The sequence below is a fragment of the Artemia sp. Qi Xiang Cuo genome, chromosome 21, assembly GCF_049724085.1.
Source record: "Artemia sp. Qi Xiang Cuo chromosome 21, ASM4972408v1, whole genome shotgun sequence".
In the NCBI taxonomy this organism is placed as follows: Eukaryota; Metazoa; Arthropoda; class Branchiopoda; order Anostraca; family Artemiidae; genus Artemia; species Artemia sp. Qi Xiang Cuo.
This window is the reverse complement of record NC_142814.1, coordinates 40114872-40139017: the sequence shown is the minus strand read 5'-3', so window position 1 is coordinate 40139017 and position 24146 is coordinate 40114872. Positions and strand designations below refer to the sequence as shown.

At 32.9% G+C, this 24146-nt stretch overlaps 1 protein-coding gene across 1 annotated transcript in view; it reads left to right on the top strand.

Moving 5' to 3' along the window:
- The window catches only part of yl (Putative vitellogenin receptor yl), a 492935-nt gene that overhangs the window by 392413 nt on the left and 76376 nt on the right, over nucleotides 1-24146 (top strand). The window contains exons 20-21 of the mRNA XM_089106682.1: nucleotides 3766-3956; nucleotides 20573-20680. Of these exons, the coding sequence (XP_088962808.1) occupies nucleotides 3766-3956; nucleotides 20573-20680 (299 nt within the window). The remainder of the gene's footprint in view (nucleotides 1-3765; nucleotides 3957-20572; nucleotides 20681-24146) is intronic.

Below are 24146 nucleotides of genomic sequence, written 5' to 3'. Positions count from 1 at the left end.
CCTCTTCAATCACTTTCAACTATTAAAAAAAGGAACTAGCCTTTTCAATTTCCAGTTGAATGAGCCCTTTTGAAGTTTCTACGCTTTCAATAAAAACTTTATACGCCCCCATGGCATAACTTACAAGCCTTGTCCTGAGGGCTGTAGGTGGGGGAGGGGTTGTCATCCTTAAAGACCTAATTTCCAAAACTTTCAAATACGTTGAATAAAATGTCTATCTAAAATATTGATTGGATGTGTTTGGAGAAAAGATGGACGTGAGAGGGGGATTAGTTGCCTTCAAATCACTCGACTATTAAAAAGTGCACTAGCCCTTTGAATTTCCGATCGAATGTGCCCTTTTTCAAGTTTTTACGGCAAAGATTTCAATAAAAAACCTTATATGACCCCAGGGCATAACTTATAACCCTTACCCTGAAGACTGTGGGGGGAGTGTCCTGCTCAAAGGTATAATTTCCTGAACTTTGAACTGCTTGGAACAAAATGGCTATCTCAAAATCTTTATTGGATGTATTTGGGGAAATGGTAGGCGTGAAAGGGGTGTTGCTTTCCAATCACTTTCGACTGTTAAAAAGGGCACTAGCCATTTCAATTTCCAATCGAATGAGCCCTTTTTGAAGCATTCTACGACAACGCGTTATATACAAACCTTATATGCCCCCTGGGCATAATTTACAACCCTTGCCCTGAGGGCTCTGAGGGGGGGAGGGTGTTATCCTCAAAGACTTAATTTCCAGAACTTAAAAATACGTTAAATAAAATGGCTATCTCAAAATTTTGATTAGATGTATTTGGGGAAGAGGTGGGCGTGAGAGGCGGGATAGTTGCCCTCTAATCACTTTCGACTATGAAAAACGGCACTAGCTCTTTGAACTTCCACTCGAATGAGCCTTTTTTAAAGTTTCTACGACAACGCCTTCTCAAAAAAAAAAACTTTATATGCCCCCAGGGCATAACTTACAACCCTTGTCCTAAGGGCTGTGGGGGACTGTCCTCAAAAACATAATTTCTATTTGGGAATCAACTACGCTTAACAAAATGGCTCTCTCAAAATTTTGATTGGATGTGTTTCGGGAAATGGTGGGCGTGGAAGGGGTGTTAGTCGCCTTCCAATCACTTTCGACTATTAAAATGGGCACAAGCCACTCCAATTTCCAGTTGAATGAGCGCTTTTCGAAGGTTCTACAACAACTTCTTCGATACGAAGTGCCCTACTCTAAAGAAAAAAGATAATAAGTAGTACATTGTGTCAACATCGTTCTTATATGCCCTCAGGGCATAACTTAAAACCCTTGCCCCGAGGGTTGTGGGGGATTGTCCTCCACAAAAATATATTTTCTATCTGAAAATCAACTACGCTGAACAAGATGGCTATCTCAAAATTGTGATTGTATGTGTTTGGGGGAATGATGGGCGTGGGGGGAGCTAGTTGCCCTCCAATCACTTTTGACTATTAAAAGGGCACTAGCCATTCCAATTTCCAACCGAATGAGCCCTTTTCGAAGTCTCTACGACAACTCCTTCGATACGAAGTGCCCGGGTGGAGAAAAAAAAACACATTGTGCCCACATCATTCTTTACTTAGGCAGCGTTAGTGCGCTGCCTATGATTATATATAAAGAAGCCGATACTTTAGTAGGTCCAGATATAAATCTTGTACCAATTTCCCAATCACTTATTCAGACATATCAACAACCCCTTAAGTCTCAAAGAATTTCTGCGAGGAATGCAATTATTAAAATCAGGAGTCAGATGACATAGCTCTCGAACTCATTCAATGCTGTTTCGTTTTGGTTTGAGTGAATGAATGTTTGTCTTTTATTTCTCAATTATTCGCTTAGTATCTGTCAATGGCGGTTCAACTTTGAATTTCCTTGCAAATCACGGATATTGGTGAATGACTCACTTTAATTTTTGTTAAGTTTTTGGTTTTAATTCTTACAATTTTTGGCTTTTATTGAATTTTATTCATCTTTTAATTTTTTGGTTTTTTCATTGGTTTCTTAACATTCACATTGACTTTCCGCGTTTTATTTGTTGTTTTATTCTTCGACACTCTCATTTATTATTATTTTTTTCGTTTTGCGCTGAAGAAGAGTGGCGTTTGTCCCCTCTAAATATTCGCTTTGTTGTGTTTTGTCAGTATTTTCATTTGGCCTTTAAAAACCCCATTTTCGCTCGTTTTTCTTCGTTTATGGAACTTTTGATTTGTGTACTTCTATAAGGCCAAATTAAAGCTATTGGTGCTAAAGCTAATACAAGGCTTTATAATTCTAAATTATTGTGTATAATAAATGTATTTTAATATTGACCCTTGGCATGTTGCTGACTTACGATCTCAGCCACAAATGTCAATATCAATGCATATGGTAGTTCAAGAGCGGATCCAGGATTTTTGTTCGGGGGGGGGGGGGGTACCCGATTTTTACAGGTATTTACCTTTAAAAATACCTTTACAGGTATTTTTTAGACTAATTTTCGACTCGATCAGAAATTTCGGGAGGGGGGGGGGGTTCAAACCGGGAAACCCCCCCTGGATACGGCCTTGTGGTAGTATGAATTTTCTGACCAACCTTGAGGTATAAATTTGATACGTGTTAATTTAAGTGGATACAGTAAGGCGACCAGAAGTTAATGCAAACCAGTGTATTAAGTCTATGACGTGTATTTACTTTTAATGTTAACGCCACTACCAGAAAAAATCCCCCTGAAAATGTCTGTATACTTCCCAGTAACCAATACTATATGTAAACATTGGGTAAAGGTCATAACCTTCAGCCCTCCCCCGGGGAATTTGGGGGATCAAGTCATCCTAAAAAACATATTCATTATATTTTCGACCATGCTGAACAAAATGGCTATGTCAAAATTTTGATCGAGTGGCTTTGGGAAAAAATGAGCGTGGGAGGGGGCCTAGTTGCCCTCCATTTTTTGGTCACTTAAAAAGAGCACTAGAACATTTAATGTCCGTTCGAATGAGCCCTCCCATGGTATTCTAGGACCACTGGGTCGATACGATCACCCCTGGGGAAAAAAAAATAAACACGCATCCGTGATCTTTCTTCTGGCAAAAAATACAAAATTCCACATTTTTGCAGATAGGAGCTTGAAGCCTCTACAGTAGGGTTCTCTGATGCGCTGAATCTGAAGTTTCTATAACTTTTAGGGGGTGTTTCTCCCTTTTTCAAAAATCAAGCAAATTTTCTCATGCGCTTAACTTTTGATGGGTAGGACTAAACTTGATGAAATTTATATATTTAAAATCAGCATTAAAATCCGATTCTTTTTATGTATCTATTGGTATCAATAGACTTTCTGTTTTTTAGAAAAATATCCGTTTTTTAGAGTTTCGGTTACTATTGAGCCAGGTCGCTCCTTACTTACAGTTCGTTACCACGAACTGTTTGATGATGCATTAAGAGACTTTGCAGACAACTAAGTTACATTTCTGTGAATCTACCTGTGCTGATACTACTCCTTAACTTTGCCCTAATAATTTATACGAAAGAAGCAGAGCCGAAGTTAGGTTTTCTCTCGGAGGGGGCAAATATAGACTTTGCCGCCCCCTGCCACATCATCAGTACTGTAAATATTACAATTTTTACCGAAAATATTACAATTTAAGCTTTTTTTGCCGCCCCCTGGGTGTGCCACCCGGATCACCTGCCCCTTGCCCCCTCTAGCCCCCCCCCCCCCTAGACTCGGCTCTGGTAAGAAGTGTGTATACTTTAATACGTGTATTAATTTTTAACACACATTTTCTAGATGTGATGGATTAAGAGACTGTGCAGACAACTCAGATGAATTAAACTGTGAATCTGACTGTGCTGATCCCGCTCTTTATCTTTGTCAGAATAATGAGTGTATACGAAAGAAAGATGTTTGCGATGGCGAATACGACTGTATGGACCACTCTGACGAAAAGGACTGCTATCGAGAAAAGAAAAACTGCACGGGTAGGAGTTTTGATGGTTTTAAATATTCACTTTTAGGGTTTAGATAAATTAATTCATTTTTATCAGCAAAACATAAATATTAAATTAATATCCAAAAAACTAACAAATATTTGGGGTAATAAAAATAATCATACGACTACGAAAGTATGGACCATTCTGACAGGATGGACGGTTATCGTGAAGAAATAAATTGCACGTGTAGGATTTCAAAAGATTTTAAATATTTTTTTAAGGTTCAAACGAACTAATACATTTTCATAAACAAATAATGAATATGAAATAAAGGAAAAAACTGAATATACTCTAGGATTAAGAAAAATTGCCATATGAATGCGACGGTATGAACCATTCTGACGACAGGGCCGCTACCGTGAAGAGAGGAATTGCATGGGTAGGATTTGTAAGGATTTTAAATATTTCTTTTTAGGATTTTTATAAATTAATTCTTTCTCATGAGCAAAGTATATATATGAAATATCAAAAATATGAGCTAATTTTACGATTAAGAAAAATAATCATACGAATACGACAACATGGACCATTCTGACGAAAAGGACTACTGTCCTGAAAAGAGAAACTTACACGGATTTAGGACTTCTAAGGATTTAGGGATTTCTTTTTTTAGGATTTAAAGAAATTAATTCTTTCAACTGATTTTATGTAAATATAGCGTGCTAAAAAACTATGAAACATAAAACAATAAGTAATGAAATAAAAAAAATCACGCGATGATCACTCTGACGTAAAGGGCTGCATTCCTGAATGCATGGGTAGAGTATCCTTGGCGTTTCAGGTTTTTTTTTAGAATTTAAAGAAGTTAATTTATTAAACTGATTTTTCTCAATGAAGCATGAATACTACACGTAAAAAATTAACACATTGTATGATTAAGACATTAATCACATATAATTATATGAATAGGAATGCAATGACCAAAGATAAATTGTACGGATAGGACTTTTAAGAACTTAAGGATTTTATTTTTGAAGAAAGTATTTCATTCAACCGATTTTGTTCAATTATTTACAATATAAATTTTATTACAATATAAATTGTAAAAAAAAATAATGACGAGAAAGAAAATCACAAAAAATCCGGGAGGATCATTCTGACGTAAAGGGCTGCTTTCATGAACCGAAAAAATGCATGGGTAGTATTGTTTAAGGATTTCTTTTTCATCATTAAAGAATCTAATCTATTTAATTAATTTTTTTTCAATAAAACATGAATACTAAAAGTATAAAATGAATAAATTTTAAAATTAAGACAATAATCTTACAAAATCATTTGAGTAAAACCATATCAAGCAGCATGGGGAACAAGGCTGCTATCATAGACCAAGTAACTAAATGTAGGATCTTTAAGGATTGAGGAATTTCTTTTATTAGGATTTAAATAAGTTTGTCCATTAAACTTAATTTATTTATTAAAATAAATTTAGGCATTGGGAAATTGTGTACAAATTTTGCAATTTAAAAAAGGAAAATCCTGCATAATCACATGAATACGTCTCTGACGAAAAGGATTGCTATTATGAAAAAAAGGAAACTGTATGAGTAGGATTTCATTTTTTTAGGTTAATTAGTTAATTAGTTTAAGTTTTTTTAGTTTAGTTTAAGTTAATTAGTTTAAGTTTAAGTTAATTAGGTTTTTTTAGGTTTAAGTTAATTAGTTTGTTAAATAAACATTAGCGAGTAAATTTGTAAATGAATAATAATGATCATGGTAATCATGACAAGAAGAACTGCTAGCTGCATAGTCCTTCTAAGGATTTCTAAGTAATATGGATTTCTAATGGATTGCGTAAGATTTCTAAGGAATAAAGTTTTTTTAAGTACGATTAATTAATTGACTTCATTTTTTCAACAAAACATGCATAATACATCGGAATACTTAAGCAGATGGAGAATTAGGAAAAAATCTGTTATTTAAAAAGTTTTCCAATGTAATAATTGCACCAAGGAGTTATAAACAAGTAATTGCAAGGAACTTAAAGGTTAGTTTAATTTATATAATCAAATTAAGTAATTTCCAAGTAATTATACATAAATTTTTATGTGTTTGCATATAAATATTTTATATACTATTTTAGTTAATAAGATGTAAATTTAATATATGCCAGAAAATAGAGCAAGTGATTCAAGTGAGCAAGTGATTTGTTAGATTTTTTTAAATGAGTTTAACAAATACATGACCTGATAAAAACTATCCTAATTCTATAGAAGTCAAATTTTGCGGATTATATGTTTTTTTTTTTAATTTGTTCCGCTTTTTCGATGGTCTATTTGGAAACGCTGTGTGTCCCACTTGCAACAGAAAATTTCCTTTAAACCAAATCAACACCTAGATACTTTTCCTAAGAGCGAAAACTATCCTACGAGCAAAAAACTTATTCTATCCCGCGTGCTTGTTTTCACTTCCATTGATTGCAAAAAAAAGAAAATATTAGAAAATATTTTTTTAACTGGGCTGTGAAACCTTAGAAAAGAAGCATCAAAAATGATTAATCGCGTTTCTCTTGGTGCGACTTTTCCAGCTGTAGGATACTTCGCTCTCAGATCGCAATTAGAAGAATTTGGTAAGAATTGTTAAGAAAAAGTGGTAAGAACTGCATCAAGTAACAATATGGTAACCACTCCTGCTAGAATATCGTGATGATCAGAATTCAAGTACTCTTCATTTTCTCTCTTAGGGCACAACGTCCCTCAGCCAATGCACTCTGAAGATACACCCAGGACGCTACTTCACTTCCTATCTACGACTACTACTAACAACTCACTGCAGCATGAAATCGTCTGAGGCCAACACAGTTACGCACGCTCCTCCATCCCAACCTATTCAAAGCCTCCCGCTTTACACCCTCCCAAGAAGTTTCACTTTCCGTTAAGTCCTTCCTTGCGACATTCTCCCGCCCCATTCAGGAACTACCTGATTTTCGTCCGGTCCTAGATGGTTTGCCGACAAGGATGATCTTTTGAAATCTTTCATCTTCAGAAAGTGTCTTTGCCATTTCAACCTTTGTAGACCTATAAAACGAGCCACCTTTTGTGCACAGCTTACTATTTGAAATGCGGTCAGTCAGACAGGTGCCCGAAACAACCTGTAGACAATGTTCCTGGAAAATATATAGCCAGTTTTCCTCCGTCTTTTGGAGCGCCCTGCTTCAGAACCATGTTTGGCTACTGTCATCTCTGTAGCTTCTAATATTCTAATCTGACAACACCTTCCGGGAGATTTAGAAATAACCTGATTCCAGAAAACTCGCATAAATTCGCTCATCTGGCTATTTTGACCCAACTCATTGACTCGTGATTTCATTGATCATGAGTCGATGAGTCATCCAAGAGTCATCCTCTTACATACTCTTCCATCCTGCTGGTGGAAGAGTCAATGAGTCATGAGAAATACATTTTCCGTGATTGACTCAACTGATTGACTCATCTTAACTGTGATTTGATGTTAAGACTTACTTGGAGAAAGTAATTTTGGCGTGTAAGTAAGAAAGCGCGATTTGGGAGAAGACTATCCTATTTTGTAAAGAACCAAAATTTTGAAGATTTTTTGCAATTCAGCATAATTTTTTCCGCTCTTTTGAATATTCTATTTTGAGATTCTGTGTGCCCTTTCATTGCGTAGCAACAGAAAATTCAGTTTATTCCTAATTAGCACGTCAATGCTTTTTCTGAGAGATAAATTATATTCAATAGGGAACCAAAATTTTGAAGATTTTTGCACTTTTATATAATTTATTCTGCTCTTTCGACTAGTCAATTTAAGGATTCTGTGCAACCTTCTGTTGCATAGCAACAAGAACTTTAGTTAAATCAACTGATCAGCACTTTTCCCGAGAGAAAAATTGTCCTTCTCAGTAAGGAACCAAAATTTTGGAGATTTTTTTGCATTTTGCCATAATTTATTTCGCCCTTTCAAATTGTCTATTGAGGGATTATGTGCAATCTTCTGTTGCGTAGCAACATAGTTTAATCGTAGTCAACACTTCCTGAGAGAAAAATTATCTGATTCATTAAGAAACTGAAATTTTGGAGATCGTTGCAATTTAGCATAATTTGTTCTGCTTTTTCAAACAGTCTATTTGGGGATTCTATGTTGTGGCAACAGAAAATCCTTTCTCGCCCTTGTCAATACGTTGGTACTGTAAGGAACCGAAATTTTGGAGATCTTTCGCCATTTAGTATAATTTGCTCTGCTCTTTTCAGGTCTATTTGGTCTATAATTTGCTCATATCAGGTCTATAATTTGCTCTGCTCTTTTCAGGTCTATTTGGGGATTCTGTGTAAATCTCTGTTGCAGCAAAAGCAAATATCTTGGTATTTAAAATAAAATTTATTAAAACAAGGGGGGGATGTAGCATTCAAAAACTAGGAGGGGTAATCTTGTTGTTTCTTTTTCAATAAAAATGCCAAATAAGTATTTTCTGATGAAATGAAAAAAAAATCATAATACAATGTAGGGCCAAATCTAGGAGGCTCAATTGCTGCCCCCCCCCCCCTATATATATATATATATATATATATATATATATATATATATATATATATATATATATATATATATATATATATATATATATATATATATATATATATATATATATATATTCATATTATATTATATATATAAGGCAGAATTATTGTCCCTCTTATGAGCTACCAAACACTTTTACTGCTAGTATTAGCAAGATTGGCAAGAGATAGACTAGCAATAAAATGTTCCTTAAGTTGTGCAAAGCGTCAGAACCCATGTACGTTCGCGTCAAAATCCTAATTGATAGCATATGTGTTTTATTTACAAAAGGCATACCTAGCTAATTTTTGGTTAGATTAGGCTTATGGCTTTTTGCCTTATTTTGTTTAATATTTGCACTTATTAATTATGACCTGTTCTGCCCTCGGCTGTTTGATGGATATGTCTCTGTTTTTTTTTGTTTTTTTTTTTTTCGCTTATTAATTATTGGTGGAGGCTCGGTTAAGGTCACGCCCTCATTCGACCTGTTCTGCCCTCGGCTGTTTGATGGATATGTCTCTTTTTTTTTTTTTTTTTTTCGCTTATTAATTATTGGTGGAGGCTCGGTTAAGGTCACGCCCTCATTCGACGGCGTGGTTTTTTTTCTAGCAATAATAAAAAGACATTTGCTTTTTTGGAGCTTTGATCTGCTGTTAAAAATTTCTATCTCCTTCTGGATAATCTTGCAAGCTTGACCAGCTTGACCAGCTTGACAAACTTGACCAGGGTCAGGCTTCTCACAGTAGTATGCTTTGGTTCTCGCGTGTAATTGTGGCATGCTTTGCATTCCACAAATCATCTTTTGGTGATTGCATTCAGCATGTAAAGCATTCAGCAAAATCATCTTTTGGTGATTTTCTATTAGTGGCTATAACAGACTATAATCTTTTTGAATCTTTTTCTTAAATAAAAATTAAATAAAAAGAAGATAAGAGAATCGGAATAGTCTTATGTGATAAAAAAACGAAAATCATTACATTTTTTTAAGAGGATGTTTCCTTTCTTCTTTCTTCATTTCTTTTATTCCTTTCTGTCTCCTTTTGAATGATTTTGAAAGCCTGACCCTGGTTCTCGCAGTGGCATCCTTTTTTTATTTTTATTTTTTTGCTAGTGGCTATAAAAGGCTATAATCTTTTTGAATCTCTTTCTTAAATAAAAAGAAGACAAGACAATTGGATTTGTATTATGTGATAAAAAAAAAAGAAAATCATTACATTTTATAAGAGGTTGTTTCCTTTCTAATGGGATATAATCTTTTTGAATCTCTTTCTTAAATAAAAATTAAATAAAAAGAATACAAGACAATTGTATTGGTCTTATGTAATAAAAGAAAAGAAAAAAAAACGAAAATCGTTACATTTTTTAAGAGGATGTTTCCTTTCTAACGGGCTATAATCTTTTTGAATCTCTTTCTTAAATAAAAATTAAATAAAAAGAAGACAAGACAATCGGATTGGTCTTATTTAATAAAAGAAAAGAAAAAAAAACGAAAATCGTTACATTTTTTCAAGAGGATGCTTCGTTTTTCCTTTCTTCCTTCCTTTTATTCCTTTTTGTCTCCTTTTGGATGATTTTGAAAGCTTGACCCTGGTTCTCGCAGTGGCATCCTTTTTTTTATTTTTATTTTTTTGCTAGTGGCTATAAAAGGCTATAATGTTTTTGAATCTCTTTCTTAAATAAAAATTAAATAAAAAGAAGACAAGACAATTGGATTGGTCTTATGTGATAAAAAAAAACGAAAATAATTACATTTTTTAAGAGAATGTTTCCTTTCTAACGGGCTATAATCTTTTTGAATCTCTTTCTTAAATAAAAATTAAATAAAAAGAAGACAAGACAATCGGATTGGTCTTATGTAATAAAAGAAAAGAAAAAAAAAACGAAAATCGTTACATTTTTTCAAGAGGATGTTTCGTTTCTCCTTTCTTCCTTCCTTTTATTCCTTTCTGTCTCCTTTTGGATGATTTTGAAAGCTTGACACTGGTTCTCGCAGTGGCGTCCTTTTTTTTATTTTTATTTTTTTGCTAGTGGCTATAAAAGGCTATAATCTTTTTGAATCTCTTTCTTAAATAAAAATTAAATAAAAAGAAGACAAGACAATCGGATTGGTATTATGTAATAAAAGAAAAGAAAAAAAAAACGATAATCGTTACATTTTTTCAAGAGGATGTTTCGTTTCTCCTTTCTTCCTTCCTTTTATTCCTTTCTGTCTCCTTTTGGATGATTTTGAAATCTTTACCCTGGTTCTCGCAGTGGCATCATTTTTTAATTTTTATTTTTTTGTTAGTGGATATAATAGGATGTAATCTTTTTGAATCTCTTTCTTAAATAAAAATTAAATAAAAATAAGACTAGACAATTTGATTGGTCTTATGTGATAAAAAAAAACGAAAATCATTACATTTTTTAAGAGAATGTTTCCTTTCTAACTGGCTATAATATTTTTGAATCTCTTTTTTAAATAAAAATTAAATAAAAAGAAGAAAATACAATCGTATTGGTATTATTTAATAAAAGAAAAGAAAAAAAAAACGAAAATCGTTACATTTTTGCAAGAGGATGCTTAGTTTCTCCTTTCTTCCTTCCTTTTATTCCTTTTTGTCTCCTTTTTGATGATTTTGAAAGCTTGACCCTGGTTCTCGCAGTGGCATCCTTTTTTTTATTTTTATTTTTTTGCTAGTGTCTATAAAAGGCTATAATGTTTTTGAATCTCTTTCTTAAATAAAAATTAAATAAAAAGAAGACAAGACAATTGGATTGGTCTTATGTGATAAAAAAAAACGAAAATCATTACATTTTTTAAGAGAATGTTTCCTTTCTAACGGTCTATAATCTTTTTTAATCTCTTTCTTAAATAAAAATTAAATAAAAAGAAGACAAGACAATCGGATTGGTCTTATGTAATAAAAGAAAAGAAAAAAAAAACGAAAATCGTTACATTTTTTCAAGAGGATGTTTCGTTTCTCCTTTCTTCCTTCCTTTTATTCCTTTTTGTCTCCTTTTGGATGATTTTGAAAGCTTGACCCTGGTTCTCGCAGTGGCATCCTTTTTTTTATTTTTATTTTTTTGCTAGTGGCTATAAAAGGCTATAATCTTTTTGAATCTCTTTATTAAATAAAAATTAAATAAAAATAATACAAGACAATTAGATTGGTCTTATGTTATAAAAAAAAACGAAAATCATTACATTTTATAAGATGATTTTTCATTTATACCTGTATATAATATTTTTTAATATATTTCTAAAAAAAAAATTACATAAAAAGAAGAAAACAAATTCTTTTTTTTATTATTTAATAAAATAAAAGAAAAAAAAAACGAAAATCGTTAATTTTTTGAAATTTGCTGTTTTGTTTTTCCTTTCTTCCTTCCTTTTATTACTTTTTGTATCCTTTTGGATGATTTTGAAAGCTTGACCCTGGTTCTCGCAGTGGCGTCCTTTTTTTTATTTTTATTTTTTTGCTAGTGGCTATAAAAGGCTATAATCTTTTTGAATCTCTTTCTTAAATAAAAATTAAATAAAAAGAAGACAAGACAATCGGATTGGTCTTATGTAATAAAAGAAAAGAAAAAAAAACGAAAATCGTTACATTTTTTAAAGAGGATGTTTTGTTTCTCCTTTCTTCCTTCCTTTTATTCCTTTCTGTCTCCTTTTGGATGATTTTGAAAGCTTGACCCTGGTTCTCGCAGTTTCATCCTTTTTTTTAATTTTTATTTTTTTGCTAGTGTCTATAAAAGTATATAATGTTTTTGAATCTATTTATTAAATAAAAATTAAATAAAAGAAGACAAGACACTTGGATTGGTATTATGTGATAAAAAAAAACGAACATAATTAAATTTTATAATAGGATGTTTAATTTATAACTGGCTATAATATTTTTTAATCTATTTCTTAAATAAAAATTAAATAAAAACAAGACAAGACAATCGTATTGGTCTTATGTAATAAAATAAAATAAAAAAAAACGAAAATCGTTACATTTTTTCAAGAGGATGTTTTGTTTTTCCTTTCTTCCTTCCTTTTATTCCTTTCTGTCTCCTTTTGAATGATTTTGAAAGCCTGACCCTGTTTCTCTCATTTGAATACTTTTTTTAATTTTTATTTTTTTGCTATTGTATATAAATGTATATAATATTGTTTAATATATTTCTTAAATAAAAATTAAATAAAAGAAGACAATACAATCGGATTGGTCTTATGTAATAAAAAAAAAGAAAATCATTAAATTTTTTAAGAGGATGTTTCCTTTCTAACGGGCTATAATACTTTTGAATCTCTTTATTAAATAAAAATTTAATAAAAATAATACAATAAAATTGGTTTGGTATTATGTTATAAAAAAAAAACGAAAATAATTACATTTTTTAAGATTATTTTTCCTTTATAACGGGCTATAATCCTTTTTAATATATTTATTAAATAAAAATTACATAAAAATAATAAAATACAATCGGATTGGTATTATTTAATAAAATAAAAGAAAAAAAAAACGATAATCGTTAAATTTTTGAAATAGGATTTTTAGTTTCTCCTTTCTTCCTTACTTTTATTACTTTTTGTATCCTTTTGGATGATTTTGAAAGCTTGACCCTGGTTCTCGAAGTGTCATCCTTTTTTTTATTTTTATTTTTTTGCTAGTGGCTATAAAATGCTATAATATTTTTTAATCTCTTTCTTAAATAAAAATTAAATAAAAAGAAGACAAGACAATTGGATTGGTCTTATGTGATGAAAAAAAACGAAAATCATTACATTTTTTAAGAGAATGTTTCCTTTCTAACGGGCTATAATCTTTTTGAATCTCTTTTTTAAATAAAAATTAAATAAAAAGAAGACAAGACAATTGGATTGGTATTATTTAATAAAACAAAAGAAAAAAAAAACGAAAATCGTTAATTTTTTTCAATTGGATGTTTCGTTTCTCCTTTCTTCCTTACTTTTATTACTTTCTGTCTCCGTTTGGATGATTTTGAAAGCTTGACCCTGGTTCTCGCAGTGGCATCCTTTTTTTATTTTTATTTTTTTGTTAGTGGCTATAAAAGGCTATAATATTTTTGAATCTCTTTCTTAAATAAAAATTAAATAAAAAGAAGACTATACAATTAGATTTGTCTTATGTGATAAAAAAAAAACGAAAATCATTACATTTTATAAGAGGATTTTTCATTTCTACCGGGATATAATATTTTTTAATATATTTATTAAATAAAAATTACATAAAAAGAAGAAAATACAATCGTTTTTTTATTATGTAATAAAAGAAAAGAAAAAAAAAACGAAAATCGTTACATTTTTTCAAGAGGATGTTTCGTTTCTCCTTTCTTCCTTCCTTTTATTCCTTTCTGTCTCCTTTTGGATGATTTTGAAAGCTTGACCCTGGTTCTCGCAGTGGCATCCTTTTTTTAATTTTTATTTTTTTGCTAGTGGCTATAAAAGGCTATAATCTTTTTGAATCTCTTTCTTAAATAAAAATTAAATAAAAAGAAGACAAGACAATTGGATTGGTCTTATGTGATAAAAAAAACGAAAATCATTACATTTTTTAAGAGGATGTTTCCTTTCTAACGGGCTATAATCTTTTTGAATCTCTTTCTTAAATAAAAATTAAATAAAAAGAATACAAGACAATAGTATTGGTCTTATTTAATAAAATAAAAGAAAAAAAAAACGAAAATCGTTACTTTTTTTCAAGAGGATGTTTCGTTTCTCCTTTCTTCCTTCCTTTTATTCCTTTCTGTCTCCTTTTGGATGATTTTGAAAGCTTGACCCTGGTTCTCGCAGTGGCATCATTTTTTTAATTTTTATTTTTTTGTTAGTGTATATAAAAGTATATAATATTTTTTAATATATTTATTAAATAAAAATTAAATAAAAAGAATACTAGAAAATTGGATTTGTCTTATGTGATAAAAAAAAAACGAAAATCATTAAATTTTTTAATTTGTTGTTTAATTTATAATGGGCAATAATATTTTTTAATCTATTTATTAAATAAAAATTACAAAAAAAGAATAAAATACAATCGTATTTTTATTTTTTAATAAAATAAAATAAAAAAAAAACGAAAATCGTTACATTTTTTCAAGATGCTGTTTCGTTTCTCCTTTCTTCCTTCCTTTTATTCCTTTCTGTCTCCTTTTGGATGATTTTGAAAGCTTGACCCTGGTTCTCGCAGTGGCATCCTTTTTTTATTTTTATTTTTTTGTTAGTGGCTATAATAGGCTGTAATCTTTTTGAATCTCTTTCTTAAATAAAAATTAAATAAAAAGAAGACTAGACAATTGGATTGGTCTTATGTGATAAAAAAAAACGAAAATCATTACATTTTATAAGAGGATGTTTCCTTTCTAACGGGCTATAATGCTTTTGAATCTCTTTCTTAAATAAAAATTAAATAAAAAGAAGACAAGACAATTGGATTGGTCTTATGTGATGAAAAAAAAGAAAATCATTACATTTTTTAAGAGAATGTTTCCTTTCTAACGGGCTATAATCTTTTTGAATCTCTTTCTTAAATAAAAATTAAATAAAAATAAGACAAGACAATCGTATTGGTCTTATGTAATAAAAGAAAATAAAAAAAAACGAAAATCGTTACATTTTTGCAAGAGGATGCTTCTTTTCTCCTTTCTTCCTTCCTTTTATTCCTTTTTGTCTCCTTTTGTATGATTTTGAAAGCTTGACCCTGGTTCTCGAAGTGTCGTCCTTTTTTTTATTTTTATTTTTTTGCTAGTGGATATAAAATTATATAATATTTTTTAATCTCTTTCTTAAATAAAAATTAAATAAAAAGAAGACAAGACAATTAGATTGGTCTTATGTGATAAAAAAAAACGAAAATCATTACATTTTTTAAGAGGATGTTTCCTTTCTAACGGGCTATAATATTTTTTAATATATTTATTAAATAAAAATTAAATAAAAATAATACAAGAAAATCGTATTTGAATTATTTAATAAAATAAAAGAAAAAAAAAAACGAAAATCGTTAAATTTTTTAAAGAGGATGTTTCGTTTCTACGTTCTTCCTTACTTTTATTACTTTCTGTCTCCTTTTGGATGATTTTGAAAGCTTGACCCTGGTTCTCGCAGTGGCATCCTTTTTTTATTTTTATTTTTTTGTTAGTGGCTATAATAGGCTGTAATCTTTTTGAATCTCTTTCTTAAATAAAAATTAAATAAAAAGAAGACTAGTCAATTGGATTGGTCTTATGTGATAAAAAAAAAACGAAAATCATTACATTTTTTAAGAGGATGTTTCCTTTCTAACGGGCTATAATACTTTTTAATATCTTTATTAAATAAAAATTACATAAAAAGAAGACAAGACAATCGGATTGGTCTTATGTAATAAAAGAAAATAAAAAAAAACGAAAATCGTTACTTTTTTGCAAGAGGATGTTTCGTTTCTCCTTTCTTCCTTCCTTTTATTCCTTTTTGTCTCCTTTTGGATGATTTTGAAAGCTTGACCCTGGTTCTCGCAGTGGCATCCTTTTTTTTATTTTTATTTTTTTGCTAGTGGCTATAAAAGGCTATAATCTTGTTTAATCTCTTTCTTAAATAAAAATTAAATAAAAAAAGACTAGTCAATTAGATTGGTATTATGTGATAAAAAAAAAACGAAAATCATTACATTTTATAAGAGGATGTTTCCTTTATAACGGGATATAATCCTTTTGAATCTCTTTCTTAAATAAAAATTACATAAAAATAAGACAAGACAATCGTATTGGTATTATTTAATAAAATAAAATAAAAAAAAACGAAAATCGTTACTTTTTTTCAAGAGGATGTTTCGTTTCTCCTTTCTTCCTTCCTTTTATTCCTTTCTGTCTCCTTTTGGATGATTTTGAAAGCTTGACCCTGGTTCTCGCAGTGGCATCCTTTTTTTTATTTTTATTTTTTTTTTAGTGGCTATAATAGGCTGTAATCTTTTTGAATCTCTTTCTTAAATAAAAATTAAATAAAAAGAAGACAAGACAATTGGATTGGTATTATGTGATAAAAAAAAAAGAAAATCATTACATTTTTTAAGAGGATGTTTACTTTATAACGGGATGTAATCTTTTTTAATCTCTTTATTAAATAAAAATTTAATAAAAATAATACTATTAACTTGTTTTGGTATTTTGTTATAAAAAAAAAACGAAAATCGTTAAAATTTATATTCTTATTTTTAATTAATACCGGGATATAATCTTTTTTAATATATTTATTAAATAAAAATTTCATAAAAATAATAAAATAAAATCGTATTGGAATTATTTAATAAAAAAAAAGAAAAAAAAAACGAAAATCGTTAAATTTTTGCAAGAGGATGCTTCGTTTCTCCTTTATTCCTTCCTTTTATTACTTTTTGTCTCCTTTTGGATGATTTTGTAAGCTTGACCCTGGTTCTCGCAGTGGCATCCTTTTTTTATTTTTATTTTTTTGCTAGTGGCTATAAAAGGCTATAATCTTTTTGAATCTCTTTCTTAATAAAAATTAAATAAAAAGAAGACAAGACAATTGGATTGGTCTTATGTGATAAAAAAAACGAAAATCATTACATTTTTTAAGAGGATGTTTCCTTTCTAACGGGCTATAATCTTTTTGAATCTCTTTCTTAAATAAAAATTAAATAAAAAGAAGACAAGACAATCGGATTGGTCTTATGTAATAAAAGAAAATAAAAAAAAACGAAAATCGTTACATTTTTTCAAGAGGATGTTTCGTTTCTCCTTTCTTCCTTCCTTTTATTCCTTTCTGTCTCCTTTTGGATGATTTTGAAAGCTTGACCCTGGTTCTCGCAGTGGCATCCTTTTTTTATTTTTATTTTTTTGTTAGTGGCTATAATAGGCTGTAATCTTTTTTAAATATTTAATTTAAATTGAGAATTAAGTTTAAAAAAGACAAGACAAAGAAAAACCGTCAGAGAGACTTTATTTGATAAAAAAAAAAAAAAAAAAAAAAAAAAAAAAACAAGAACAAGAACACCCCACGAAAATCATTAAACTTAAAAAAAGAATGTTTCTTTTTAGCAGTTTAAAAAAGGGTCTTTCTTATTCAGATTTTCTTTTACTATCAAAATTGAATGTTTATTTAAGAGATGTTGTTGCAATCCTGATTGCCATATTCATAGCAGACTGCTTTATTGTACTAATGGATCTTCTGAGATCAGCTGTCTCACCCGCCATTTTTCAAGGTTTAAATCTTGACAACCTTATATTCAGGTCGTCTCAAATAACAGGGAAAGTGCGTTTTCGAGGCCTCAGTTAGCCCCCTCCGTCTACAAAAGGTCCAATATCCTTTCATAATAGTTTGTGTAAATCATTTCTATTTTTGCTTATATATTACCATTTTTCTCTTGTAATTATCTGAACCCGTTTAAGTACATTAGCAATATAGGACCCGGGGATCGATTTTGGTCCCTACAAGGTCCTGTGACAGGCTTGCTACCTGTCTCTGTAAGGAGACCCAACAAGTAAAACGTCAATTCACCGCCCAATGTGCCAAGAGATCCTCTGGAGGATTTTTATCCTTATCTTTAGTGCACCACGTGGCAGAGGCGTGATTCCACTTTGGCCTAGACAGGTATTCGAATCTACCAGGAATGCCTCTGGAGGATCGTTATCCTTATCTTTAGGTGCATCACGTGGCAAAGGCGTGATTTCACCCTAGCCTAGATAGGTAGTCGAATGTGCCAAGAATGCCTCTGGAGGATCTTTATCCTTATCTTTAGGTACATCACGTAGCAGAGGCTTGATTCCACTTTGGCCTAGATAGCAAGTCGAATCTGCCAGGAATGCCTCTGGAGAATCTTTATCCTTATCTTTAGGTACATCACGTGGCAGAGTCGTGATTCCACCTTGGCCTACATAGTTAGTCGAATATGCCAGGAGTGCATCTGGAGGATCTTTATCCTTACGTACATCACTTAGCAGAGGCTTGATTCCACTTTGGCCTAGATAGCAAGTAGAATGTGCCAGGAATGCCTCTGGAGGATCTTTATCCTTATCTTTAGGTTCATCACGTGGCAGAGTAGTGATTTCACCTTGGCTTAGATAGATAGTCGAATGTGCCAGGAGTACCTCTGGAGGATCTTTATCCTTATGTTTAGGTGCATCATGTGGCAGGGGCGTGATTTCATCTTGGCCTAGATAGATAGTCGAATGTGCCAGGAGTGCATCTGGAGGATCTTTATCCTTATCTTTAGGTATATCACATGGCAGAGGTGTGATTCCATCTTGGCCTAGATAGGTAGTCGAATGTGCCAGGAGTGCCTCTGGAGGATTTCCATCCTTATCTTTAGGTGCATCACGTAGCAGAGTCGTGATTCCACCTTGGCTTACATAGATGGTCGAATGTGCCAGGAGTACCTCTGGAGGATCTTTATCCTTATCTTTAGGTATATCACGTGAAAGATGCGTGATTCCATCTTGGCCTAGATAGGTAGTCGAATGTACCAGGAGTGCCTCTGGAGGATCTTTATCTTTAGGTACATCACGTGGCAGAGTCGTGATTCCACCTTGGCTTAGATAGATAGTCGAATATGCCAGGAGTACCTCTGGATGATCTTTATTCTTATCTTTAGGTATATCACGTGAAAGATGCGTGATTCCACCTTGGCCTACATAGGTAGTCGAATGTACCAGGAGTGCCTCTGGAGGATCTTTATCCTTATCTTTAGGTACATCACGTGGTAGAGTCGTGATTTCACCTTGGCGTAGATAGATGGTCGAATTTGCCAGGAGTACCTCTGGAGGATCTTTATCCTTATCTTTAGGTATATCACGTGGCAGAGGCGTGATTCCACCTTGGCCTACATAGGTAGTCGAATGTGCCAGGAGTACCTCTGGAGGATCTTTATTCTTATCTTTAGGTATATCACGTGAAAGATGCGTGATTCCATCTTGGCCTAGATAGGTAGTCGAATGTACCAGGAGTGCCTCTGGAGGATCTTTATCCTTATCTTTTGGTACATCATGTGGCAGAGGCGTGATTCCACCTTGGACTACATAGGTAGTCGAATGTGCCAGGAGTGCCCCTGGAGGATCTTTATCCTTATCTTTAGGTACATCACGTGGCAGAGTAGTGATTCCACCTTGGCTTAGATAGATGGTCGAATGTGCCAGGAGTACCTCTGGAGGATCTTTATCCTTATGTTTAGGTACATCACGTGGCAGAGGCGTGATTCCATCTTGGCCTACATAGGTAGTCGAATGTGCCAGGAATGCCTCTGAAGGATCTTTATCCTTATCTTTAGGTACATCACGTGGCAGAGTCGTGATTCCACCTTGGCTTAGATAGATAGTCGAATGTGCCAGGAGTCCCTCTGGAGGATCTTTATCCTTATCTTTAGGTGCATCACGTGGCAGGGGCGTGATTTCACCTTGGCCTACATAGGTAGTCGAATGTGCCAGGAGTGCCCCTGGAGGATCTTTATCCTCATCTTTAGGTACATCACTTAGCAGAGGCTTGATTCCACTTTGGCCTAGATAGCAAGTAGAATGTGCCAGGAATGCCTCTGGAGGATCTTTATCCTTATCTTTAGGTACATCACGTGGCAGAGTCGTGATTCCACCTTGGCTTAGATAGATAGTCGAATGTGCCAGGAGTACCTCTGGAGGATCTTTATCCTTATCTTTAGGTGCATCATGTGGCAGGGGCGTGATTCCACCTTGGCCTAGATAGATAGTCGAGTGTGCCAGGAGTGCCTCTGGAGGATCTTTATCCTAATCTTTATGTACGTCACTTGCCACAGGCGTGATTCTACCTTGGGCTAGATAGGTAGTCGAATGTGGTGTAGCAGGGCAGTAGTTAAAGATGGCGTAGTTTAAATGCAGAGGAATTTTTGAAACAAGAACTTTCTTTATTCTTTGACAGAGAGAGAGAAAAATATATTGTAATTACAGACCAATATTCTCAAAAAAAATCATACCAAAGAGACCTGCGACGTAAAATCTATACGGATTTGTTTCTGGCAAGACTGAATAGTACACATAAAAAGGAACCTCGAATCAATACTTCCAGAAAACATTTATATTTTCTAAATGACATTTTTTTTTTTAAATTTCATAACTCTTTTTAATATAACTCCTTTTTCCAGATGATGAATACGCCTGTAAGAATGGATGGCAATGTATCAATTTCAAGCTAATGTGTGACGGTCAGGATGACTGCTTTGGAGTTTCTGAAGAAGTAACTTGTTCAAAAGGTAAGCTCAATTACAAGGCTGTATCGAGAAGGGGGAGTTGAAATCCCCCCCCCCCCAATCCCATTCAACCCCAAACATTTTTGAAATGTTTGTCCGACTCGTGAAAAAGTAACAAAAATGAATAAAAGCAAATTTTTGATGCGTTTTTTCAAAGTGTTTTTTGTAAACCCCCCCCCCCCCGAATAAAAATCCTTTTTAACCCTCCCCCCCCCTCCCGAAAAAAATTCAAATGAATTTGCTGAAAAAAAATCGGCATTGTAATTCAATATACATATGCGGATATTTACTCCTTAAAATCGTAATTGATTTTTGATTTCTTAAAGATAGTAAATTGAAAACATATAAAAGAATTTCTTCAGTAAAGTACAAATTATATTCTGGGTTTAAGAAAGATTGGGGTTGAGAACCCTGCCATGGGCGCCCATAAGCTGAATTCCAGGGGGGGCAAACTTCGTCTAATCGCTGCTTTTAATGCTATATAATAGAAATCTCAGAACAAAAATATAAAAATCAGGCAGTATCATTCAGCCAGGGGGGGGGCAAGAGCCCCCCCTGCCCCCCCATATGGGCTCCCATGAACCCTGCTCATATTAATTTCTGCTCGTTTTGAGTTTGACCCTTATTTATTTAATTTCTATTTGTTTTGGGTTTCATTTATTTATTGGTACTGATTTGTGGTAGTTGTATTCTTGGTAGATTATTTGATTCTATTTTTGTTCATTTTTTCTAATGGAGTTCTTTACTTTTTTAAAAACTTATTTTGGTGAAAATTTTTTTTTAATTAATTTCTGTTCGTATAATATTGAAGTAATATTTTTCAGGGAGAACGACTAAGCCTCTTCTCAAGTTAAACAACCATCCCTTTTATAAAAATCTTAAATACCCACTGGCTCAAGCTTACAACCCTTGCCCCTGATCTCTGGAGATTGTTTCAACCCCAAAGGCCTTGTTGTATGATATTTAGACCACTTTGAATAGGGCATTTGCCCTTTGATTACTTTCTACTAATAAAAAAGGCACTAGTCTTCTCAATTTCCAATCAAATGAGTCCTTTTTGAAGCTTCTACGACAAAACTTTCTATAAAAAACTTTACATTCCCCAAGGGCATAACTTACGACCCTTGTCCTGAGGGCTACGGGGGGAGGACTGTCATCCTCAAAGACATAATTTCCAGAACTTTCAACTACGCTGAACAAAATGGCTATCTCAAAATTTTGATCGGATGTGTTTGGGGAAAAGGTGGGCGTGAGAGGGGGGTTAGTTGCCCTCTAATCACTTTCGACTATTAAAAAGGGTGCTAGCCCTTTGAATGTCCAATCGAATGAGCCCTTTTTGAAGTTTCTACGACAAAGCTTTGTATAAAAACCTTATATGCCCCCAGGGTATAACTTACAACCCTTGCCTTGAGGGCTTTAGGGGCAGTGTTCTCCTCAAATAAATAATTTCCATCTGGAAATCAACTACGTTGAACAAAATGTTTCCAATTACGTTTCCAATTTCCAATCGAATGAGCTCTTTTCGAAGTTTCTACGACAACTCCTTCGAGACGAAGTGGAAAAAAAGGGGGGAAAATAATGCATTGTGCCAACATCGTTCTCTACTTAAGCAGTGCTATTGCGCTGCCTATAATAGAACTTTTTCGAAAGGCAGCCTCAATAACCACATTATTGATAAAATATACTGTTTTTGTAAAATCTGTCCTCATGCTTGAATTTACACATGCTTCGGGAATGTAAACGTCTCTCCATGATCACGTGATCCCATGAGACGTGTCTTTGGGAATATAGACGTTTCTCCATGATTCCATGAGACATCTATTTAGGAATGTAGACGTCTCTCGTCTATGTGAATGTAGACGTCTCTCCATTACCCCGTGATCTCTTAAAACGTCTCTTTGGGAATGTAGACCGTTTCTCCATGATTCCATTAGACATCTCTTTAGGAAAGTAGACGTCTCTCGTCTACATGAATGTAGAAGTTTCTCCATGATCTCGTGATCCCATGAGACGTCTCTTTGGGAATGTTGATGTTTCTCCATGATTCCATGAGACATCACTTTAGGAATGTAGACGTCTCTCGTCTACATGAATGTAGACGTCTCTCCATGATCCTGTGATCCCATGAGATGTCTCTTTGGGAAGGTAGACGTTTCTCCATGAATCCATGAGACATCTCTTTAGGAATGTAAACGTTTCTCGTCTTCATAAATGTGGACGTCTCCATGATCTCGTGATCCCATTAGACCTCTCTTTGGGAATTTAGGCGTTTCTCCATGATTCCATGAGATATATCTTTAGGAATGTAGACGTATCTCGTGTACATGAATGTAGACGTCTTTCCAAAAAAATAGTGTCATCTACAAATTGACCCCCCTTACGAGGCTTCGTAGGAAAACATTTCTAAGCAGAAACTTCAATAAATTCCATATAAAAAACATTTAAAAAGGAGAAAGGCTATCTCCCATTGGTAGACCTTTTAGTAGGTCTACTGGTAGATTGGTAGAGCTTTTGGTGAAAAATCGGCCATTATATCGGAAACATAAGGGGAAATTATTCCAAGTGCGGACTAGACATATTATGACTTTGATACTCCACGTTTTTCAGTCAATTTGGTCGATATTATCTTCTAGTTTTCTTTGAAGAACAAATTTGTATTTTCTGATATCACAGTTGACATCAAGGCCATATACAGGGGGAGGGGGTTAGGGGGTCTGATCCCCCCAACCACAAAATGTTTGACCGACTCGTAAAAACGTAACAAAAATGAATATAAAACAAACCTTTGATGCATTTTAAAAGTTTTTTCTGTAACCCCCTCCATCCGAAAAAATCCTATGTCTCTTTGGGAATCTTCTGAAAAAAATGTCATCTTCTGAAAAAAATAGCATCAAAACTAGCCAAAAGCATGTCTTTTTTCTATAATAAACATAATTTGGCTGAATTTACACAGACTTTGGGAATGTTCTTTCGCGAACTGTTATCGCATTTGGTTTTGGTAGGATTTGTTTGACAGTCTGATAACTACTTCGGAGCTTCTGGAGATAGATCCTATTCAAAAATGTACCTCGATAACTTTAAAGTTATTGGTAAAATATACCAATTAGATTAATGTTATACATCTTTATGAATGTTTAGATTGGTTTTGCTTCGGTTCGCGTGGCAAGCCAATGACTACTTCAGAGTTTTCTTCTGAAGGAACTTCTTCAAAAGGCAACCTCAATAACTTTAAAATTACTGGCAAAAGTTGACAAAATAGCAAGTTCCTTTAAAGTTTTTTACGCAGTTTCTTAGCATTATAGTCAATGGTTAGGGCGGGGGGGTCTTCGTTTTTTAACCTCTTATATTTCTATTGCTAGGAACTATTAACCACAAGTTGAGTAGACAGCGCTAAAATTCATAGTCAAAATTGTAGAAGTGGCCCTTCTGTCAGTTTCCGTAAAAATTTGCGTTATGGCTGAATTTACAT